At 41.1% G+C, this 9,331-nt stretch overlaps 1 protein-coding gene across 1 annotated transcript; it reads right to left on the minus strand.

Annotated features, from left to right (window-relative positions):
* Positions 1 to 253: 253 nt before the first annotated feature.
* LOC138905215 (uncharacterized) lies at positions 254 to 1,202 on the minus strand. Its single transcript, XM_070193721.1, has 2 exons — positions 1,134 to 1,202; positions 254 to 733 (listed from the first exon to the last, which is right to left on the minus strand). The coding sequence occupies exons 1-2, from the start codon at positions 1,200 to 1,202 to the stop codon at positions 254 to 256; spliced, it is 549 nt and encodes a 182-aa protein (XP_070049822.1).
* Positions 1,203 to 9,331: the final 8,129 nt, after the last annotated feature.

Consider the following 9,331-nt stretch of genomic DNA (forward strand, 5'->3'; position numbering starts at 1 on the left):
CAGATCCAGTCGGCTGAGCCATTCCACCACCTCCTCTTTTAGGACAATCCTGCATCATATGGCCAGGCTGTCCGCAAGAATAGCATGCATCGGAACCTCGACGACACAGTTTAAAGTGGGCCTTGCCGCACTAATCACAACGAGGAGTTGGGGATCTCGTTTGACTAGTATCCCTATGATATTGTGAGCCTGATGCCCGCGAACTCTGACCTGAACCAAAATAGGTAAATCGATCATACCGAGGCCTCTAAAACTATGGAAGAGCACTAGCTACAGGTGGCGCCGAACTCCTCGAAGACTGGGGCCTGATACTACCTCTGAAGTCATCAGGATACCCTTCAAACCTCGCCCTCTTATGCTGGCCCCTATCCTGCTCCCTATCTTCCCTTTGCTGGCGCTTATGATCCTCTAGTGTCTGGGCATAAGCCTGAATAAGGGAAATATCCATGCCCTCTACCAAGGAGGTTGTCGTGCACTCATTTATCAAATATGGTACCAACCCGTTCACGAACAGGTGTACCCTATCGCTCATCTCGGCCACCATATGGGGAGCATACCTTGCTGAAGAATCAAACTGCATATTATACTCTTGCACGCTCATATTACCTTGTTGAAGGTTCAAGAACTTATCAGCTCTAGCTTGTCGTATCTCAGCTGGCAAGTAGTGACGAAGAAAAGCCTTAGAAAATTCCTTCCACACAGTTGGAGTAGTGCTCGGATCCCTGGATCTCTCCTAACTATCATACCAGAAAATCGCTAAATCACGTAACCGATAAGAAGCCAATTCTACTGCCTCCGTATCACTAGCATGCATAACCCGCAGTGTACGATGAACCTAATCAATAAAAGTCTGTGGGTCCTCCTTGGGGTCTGATCCAGTAAACACTGGGGGGTCTAGATTAATAAAATCATGAACTCTCGCACTAACCGGTTTATCAGAAGAATCGGTATTCTGCCTCTGAGCCTAAGCAACTACCAAGCTAGTCAACAACTGCACCGCACTCCGCATATCCTGGTCTGTATTGCCATACGGAGGAACTGGAGGTGCTGGGTAGATGAGGAGATGGAGTAGATGAGGTATGAGACGACATCTCACTCTGAGCCTCACTTTGGCCTGCTCTGGCTGGAGGCACCTGACTGGTACCCTCTCCCACAGCTATATCAAGCCGTCTACTAATCGCTTGATTCCTAGTCAAAGGCATCGCTGAAAGAAAACAAGGTGAATATTAGAGACGAACACTTATGACTCAACTGTACGCACGATCTAGATTCAGAAAGAAGGTAACAACCATAAATGTCATGTAGCCTCCTGATTATAAATGTGGCGCGCTACACATCCATAATCAAGACTCTACTAGACACGGCGCATAGACAACCCCTAGGAAAGACTTGCTCTGATACCAAATTTGTCACGACCCAAACTGAAGGGCCATGACTGGCATCCGGGCCATACCTACCGAGCACCAACGCACATTTTATCTAACTTTTCTTATTATCTATAAGGGCCGATGAGATCAATATAAATGGTAAACATGAATTCTAAACAACCAACAATGACATATAATGGCACCAACATATATAACATAGGTCGACAAGATTGTCATGAAGCTATGTATATGGTACGAGCTGACAAGCTGCCATGAGAAACTATACAACAAATCAGTCAACAAGGCAATCCAAACTATACATGAGTCGACACCTGTCTATGAGCCTCTAAAGGAACATAAATGCTGCAACATTGCCGGAACAGGGCCCTGACATACCCATAATGTCTATAACAAAAATGCATACCAAGACCACGGCAAGTCCGGAGAAGGGATCTCGCCAATAACCGCTGAACTGGGCAGCCTACTATGGTGGGAGAGCTTCACCTACCTGTCTATTAGGACCTGCAGAACGACATGTAGCGTCCACAAATAAAAAGAACGTCAGTACGAATAAAGTACTGAGTATGTATGGCAGAAAGCATAAGTAAAAATAGTAATGTAAACAGGGATAAAGAATATACAACCTGTAACATCTGGGTACCTCTGAGGGCTACTGACATGAAATGCATGATACATATATATATATATATATATATATATATATATATATATATATATATATATATATATATATATATATATATATATATATATACACATACACTTTTAAAGCATATGCCTCTGTGGGCATCATCATCATCATATCGTACCCGGCCATAATAGGTTCGGTAAAAAACGTACCCGGCCATCATAAGGCTCGGTAGAATCGTACCCAGCCACGTGGAGCTCGGTAAAACCCAACTAATCAATGGTTGCATAATAGGTGTTGTACCCGGCCAACTATAGCGCGGCTCGGTAAAGTAAAATAGATACATATATATGATGCGTGCTGGACTCATTGGAATCACATTTTGAACCTTTCAGAGTGACGTAAGGTCGGTATCCTCCACAAACATTATTAGGATTAACTCTTCATCAAGAATCTTATAAGAATCAGGAAGTACCAAAAACATTGATAACATAAGAATAAGAGAAGTAACATCAACATCAATCATTTCATAAGAAGGGAAACAATGTAAGTACTGCTAGCTTCTAAGAGTGGAGTATCTTTGGAAGCTCGTTTATTACATTATGTACAATTGGAGTCGTGCAAAAGAAGGAAAGGGATAGCCTAACATACCTTGTATATACTGCCCAACCTCAAGCTATGCAAATGTCACGACTCCTTAGTCTAGAATAAGAGAAATGACACTATCGTTATCGTTTAAGCGTCGTAACTATTATGTATCGACCGCAACCTATTTTACGATGAAACGGCCAACACTTACCCTATTTATATGACTTCCCACAAGTTAAAACAATCACCAAACAGCCCAAACAACATCAATAATAATCATATTGAGCCTCCCAAAATAGTCCACCAACCAACAACATTACTAACAAGCCTTTCGATATATATATCTCACAAGTTCTAGCTTCAACGACTTAGCCGTAACTTGGATAATATTAAATACATGTAGGGTAAAGGTTACTTACATTTAAACAGAAAGAACAACTCCAATTTGACCTTAATTGGCCACGAAATATCCCTCCAATGCTACCACAAGTACAAGGAAGCGAAACTAGCAATCAATTAGGGTTTTTCGGCACTAGAATTACTTTAGAAGACTTGAAATCACCTAGGGTTGATATTAAAAACTTGAGGGAGTATTTTACAGAACATAAACCACTTAAAACAAACTCCCACACGAGCTAGAACAACACAAAAATCAGCAACAATAAGAAAAATAAGAAACTTACTAGCGCCACGGGATTCCCGACACTTGATTTGTGTTGTTTGCCTTTTGTTTTGGTGTTGGATCATGAGAGAAACTTGAGATAGTGTTTTTAGGGTTCTAAGGTCTGAATATACTGAAAAATAATGACTTTAAACGGGGTTGAGGCGTGTTATATATATCCATATGTCTCAACCGCCTTTGTGGCCCCCATAGAGAGCTGCTTGTCGTAGTCTCGCGAAAACGCAAATATCTCTCTACTCTGAGATTGTATCGATGCACGGTTTAATGCATTGGAAACTAGACTCATAGATATTCAATTTGGTGAGTATAGCACACCATAATTCCAAGTAAATTGGGAGAAAAGCTTAGTAACATTTGACCTAAAGTTTAAGTAAAATTATGAATGTAAGTTGCGACAACTTTTGTCGACTTTTGTTTCATAACTCTTTTGACTTCAAGAATTATGATGCGGATATTATATGATTCAAATACCTTAAAACACGACCTCTTGGGAATAATAAGCACCTCTAGTTTTACCCGAAAATACGGGTTACAACATCCTTGATTCGTTTAACTTCTAATACTTGTTAACCACTTTTATACACCCTTGCATCGTTTAAGACCAATAGGATTAACTTCTTATCATTTCAAAGATAATCTCTTCTCGGATTTACGTCAACTAACTTACGGCATGATCTAAAGTATGCGAATATGGGTTGTAACAAATTTACCTTTATAGCTCGAAATCATTTCCTACAAGACAAAAAAACACGTAATAACTATAATTCACTATCATTTAAACTCAAATACACGTAAAATGCAGTAATTAGAGTGTAATACTACGGCTAAAACATGGGTTTCTAGCCTACCATCAACACCTTACACTTAGACCATTGCTCGTCCTCGAGCAATCAAACTACAATTCACATAGGGACGACCTATTCATTAAACAACTTCCCTAACACATTATGCCAAGAATATTTAAAATAGACTAAGCACAATATCATAACATCCTAACCTCAAGACTCAACTCAAAAGCACCACACATTTTTCACAAACTGCTCACTTACTCTAATATAGAGGTCAAAGATGTGACTTCTACTTTGCAAATCATGTGCCCTCACACCACAGATAGAGAGTAGTTCCACACACAATAAAATTCAAGAACAAATAGGAAATCAAGATTGAATGAATTCACTCACTCTCAGAATTAAAATTCATGTGCCACAGAAGACGTACCATAGGCTTTTCCGTAGTATAATACTCTACTAATTGAGCTCATTCAGTCAAAGATCAAGTAGGAATTTAATTTGGTTGTAATGTAGGCTGCGGGACGGGTAGGATACATATAAATATTAGTGGCTACACCTCCCTGAGCACTTTAATACATATATACATTAACAATTAAACCCCACAACCTTCACATCATACTAACACCAAGCTCCCAATTTCTTTAAACACAGACACAACAAGATTTATCACTAGCAAGGAATAAATTTATTTTTAATATATACACATACCAATATTTTTTTATTTTTCTAGATTCTGATTTTCTCTTCCCTTTTTTTTTCAATTCCCTACAAGTGGCTCTCACAATTTTTTTCCAAACAGTGAACCTTTCTCCTTTTCTATAGTTCCACTCAAAAACCCAACCATACCTCTACTTAGCTTTTAAAGAGCTCATAAAGATATCAAGTGCTCATAGAGAGGTAAAAGGTTCAAATAGATAGTCAATTCAAAACAAAGGGATCAGGCTTGTAGTGTGGTTGCCAAAAAAATAGGATTACAGGCTTAAAGGGGCTAAATAGGATACACAACAATTAGGCGGGTCATAAACATATAATTGACTCAACAAGAAAATGACTATATCACTTCCTAGACTGAACAAGACCACTATTTCGCTTTGCAAATACACATGGCAAGTTCTAGACATTAACTGACATGCACAGAATAACAACAACAACCTCACACATACCTTGGCACATAACTCACTCAGGATCGGATCTATTCCGACTCTTTAGTCAAAGCAGTTATGCAAAGTCACAATCAACTAAGTTAAGGCACTTATCTAAGAGTCAAAAACTGAGCATAGGCGTCACAACTAAGGCGCTCACCAATCTCAAGGCATATGGAGTCAAGAAAAAATTCTTCAAATTAGCACTATGACTCAAGAACTTTTATTCCTATAAAACAAAAAACTAACTATATTGTAACGACCCGACCGGTCATTTTGATAGTATTAGTCTCAAACCCCTAATTATTGCTCCCTCTATTTCATGTTGTAGTTACATAACTTGCCGGGAGAATTTGTTTTTGGCTTCGGAGTGAAATGGGATACATAATCCCTAAAAATATTGAAGTTTAAGTCGTAGGAATTGACCTTAGTTTGAATTGTGTGAAGACGGCTCCAGAATGGAGTTTTGTCGGTTTTAATAGCTCCGTAGGGTGATGTTGGTCTTAGGAGCATGTTCGGATGTTAAATTGGAGGTACGTAGGTCATTTTAGCATCAATTGGCGAAAGTTGGAAAATTTGACCAGGAGTGGACTTTTTGATATCAGGGTCGGATTCCGATTCCGAAAGTTGGAGTAGGTCCATAATGTCTATTTTGACTTGTGTGCAAAATTTGAGGTCAAGCGGACTTGATTTGATAGGTTTCAGCTTCGGATGTAGAAGTTTGAAGTTTTAAAGTTCATTAGGCCTCAATCGATGTGCAATTCGTGTTTTTAGCATTCTTTGATGTGATCTAAAGGCTCGACTAAGTACGTATGGTGTATTAGGACTTGTTCGTAAGTTTGGTTGAGGTCCCGGGGGCCTCGGGTGAGTTTCAGATGGTTAACAGATCAAATTTGGACTTAGAACAAAGCTGGAAATTTCTTGCCTTCTGATGCAATCGCACATGCGAAAATTGGCTTGCAGAAGCGAACAGAACCTCGCAGAAGTGAGTCCACAAAAGTGACACCAAGGTCGCAGGTGCGGAGGAAGGGGAAGCTGGGCAAAACCGCAGAAGCTGACAACTTCTTCGCAGAAGCGAGTCCGCAAAAGTGGACTCTTGTCCGGAGAAGCGAAAAGGGCGCAGAAGCAGAAGAAAAACCGTCGAAGCGGTTGCGTAAAAGCGGCTAAAATTTTCGCAGGTGTGGAACCTCTAGGCAGTGTACAAAAACAGAGAGTTCCGATATTTTTATCATTATTGGACTTTTTGAGCTCGGGTTTGGCGATTTTTGAGAGCATTTTTGAGGGATTTCTTGAGGTAAGTCTCTTGTATTTATTTTTTATCAATAATCTTGTTTCCCCATTGATTTTTCCACCTAGATTATGTATGTTTAAGGTGGAATTTGGGAGTTTGGGGCTAGGGATTTGGAGAGTTTAATTTGGGGATTTGCGTGACGACTTGGTGTCGGATTTTGGTAATTTTGGTATGGGTGAACTCGATATCGAATGGGTGTTCGTATTTTGTGAATTTTACCCGATTCCGTGACATGGGCCCGGTTCAAGTTTTTGGGGCGATTTTTTGATTCTTTGCTAAAGTCGTAGATTTATGATTTAAATTAGTTTCTTATAGTTGTATTCATGATATATAATTGCTTTTGGCTAGATTTGGGCCATTCAGAGTTGGAAAGTCGAGGGAAAGGCATTCTTACCAATTGATTGAGCGAGATTTGAGGTAAGTGACTTGTCTAACCTTGTGTGGGGGAAATCCCCTTAGGATTTGGTACTGTTGTAACAATATGTGATGCGTGAGCGCCGTGTACGCGAGGTGACGAGTGCGTACCCGGGCTAATTGCGGAAATGTTCAGTTCTTGCTTAGTTGTCTTCTTTTAAATTCCTTAGCTGAGTTGCCTTAGCATATGTAATGATCATGTTTAGCCTAGTATCGCATGTCTACATGCCTTAACTCTTAATTACAATTTGTGCAACATGCTTAGTTGAATTACCTGCTTCCCTTGATTTGAATTAAATCTTAACTGTAAGATTTCTTGCTGTAAATTCATTTTTCCTTCGGTATCTACTGCATATTTACTTTGGGACTACGAGGCAGTTCCTCGGGAGATCCCCCTGTACTGCATATTTACTTTGGGACTACGAGGCAGTTCTTCGGGAGATCCCTATGTACTGCATATTTACTTTGGGACTACGAGGCATTTATTCGGGAGATCCCCATATACTGCATATTTACTTTGGGACTACGAGGCGTTTACTCTAGAGATCCCCCTGTATTGCATATTTACTTTGGGACTATGAGGCGGTACCTCAGGAGACCCCCCTGTCTTGCATATTTACATTTGGGACTACGAGGCGGTACCTCGGGAGTGCCCCTATTGTTTTCCTCTATTTGGTGTGATGTTATTTTTTGAAACTTGTCGTTGTTTAAATTCTCAGTCATTTCAAATATTAATATATCTCCTGCCTTACTTTTCTTTTAAACAAGTAGGGCCCTAACCTGACATCGTCACTATTCTACCGAGGTTAGGCTTGGAACATACTTGGCACCATTGTGGTGTACTCATACTACACTTATGCATATCCTTTTATGCAGATCCAGGTTCTTCTCACCAGACCAGATACTAGTGAGTTGGACCGCACATGGAGACTTCAAGGTATATCTGCCAGCGTCCGCAGACCTTGGAGTCTCCCTCTATCCTTACTATATTGCATTCCTTATTCTCTTTAGACACTGATGTATAGAGACACTTAGTATTTGCTCTTCGAAGCTTTGTGACTTATTTCCACCAGGTTTTGGGAGTTGTAATTATTGATTTCTAGTTTTATATTATGATATTCCGTAAATTTTTAGGCTTACCTAGTCTTAGAGACTAGGTGCTATCACGACATCCTACCGAGGGTGAATCGGGGTCGTGACTTAGTACCTCACCCCACACTTAAGAAATTGCATTGACCCCAATGCAAAATAGTAAAACAAGAGTGAAAAGGTAACTCCCTGAGGCCCGTGGCCTACTCCTCATCAACACCCTCAAAGGTGCACAGGTTCTCCTCATCATCGGAGGGAATAGAGTTTACATCCTCATCCGGTGGCATCGGTGCTCCATCGGCCAAGCCCAACCATTGCTGAGTGACCACGAATGCGCATATCAGCAAATAGTAGTTGCAGTGTCTCCTCAACACAATAAATCTCTGATCTACAGGAACAACATCAGCAGAGGGGTCTGTCACAACTGTGACATCAAAAGCTTAAGAGGCCGCAGAACCGGAATCGTTCGATCATAATGGAACTCCTCCTCCACATGGTGTGTCCTCAGAAACCGCATGATCATGCTCAGGAAATACAGGCGGCGGGCCCCAAGTGGTCGTACTTGAGCCATGTGTTCAAGCATAATCTTACCTAGATCAAACTCCATTCGAGTTAAGATAGCATAAATGAGACACACCTTCAACCAGGAGACGTCAATGTCGTTCTAGATAGGCATGATCTTTGCATTAATCAATCGGAGAATGACTTTGGCGGGACACTGGAAATTTCACTTCTTCATGTCTTTGTGGAACTCATTAGCATCTCGCGTCCGTGTGTCAAGAGACCCTGTGCCACACAGTCGGCATCTAATATCAGGATAGGGGGGCCGACGCAGCAACCTCAGGAATAACTTATTCGAGTGTTCCGTGAACCCCATGATTTGATTTATTACCCGGGAAGAAAAAAGAATCATCTTGCCTCTCACCTCTACTTCATACACCGCATCTAAACTGGCCTCAGGTTGCCAGTTAGCATAGATTTCCTTGACCATGTTCATGTTCACCGACTCACCGGGACGGAACAAGCTTTCAAAACCCAGGTATCTGATAGTGTTGTAAATCCCCGAGTACTTCCTGACTAGTTTACCATCATCAATACCAACTTCCGGTTCGGGACTCACCGCCGGCACAAAGTTCCGGTACCATATCCTAGCATGAGTTGGCACAGCCCGAATGCCATATTTGCAGCGCGGTACTACATCCTCATCTAGATCAATGCACTCCTCTTCCTCCTCCACTGGAGCGGTAGAGGTGCCCGTCTACCTCCTTGACGGCTACTAGAGGCAACCTCGGAGAAGCCTATTTTAGAACGTTTGCTA

The sequence above is a fragment of the Nicotiana tomentosiformis genome, chromosome 2 (assembly GCF_000390325.3).
Source record: "Nicotiana tomentosiformis chromosome 2, ASM39032v3, whole genome shotgun sequence".
In the NCBI taxonomy this organism is placed as follows: domain Eukaryota; kingdom Viridiplantae; phylum Streptophyta; class Magnoliopsida; order Solanales; family Solanaceae; genus Nicotiana; species Nicotiana tomentosiformis.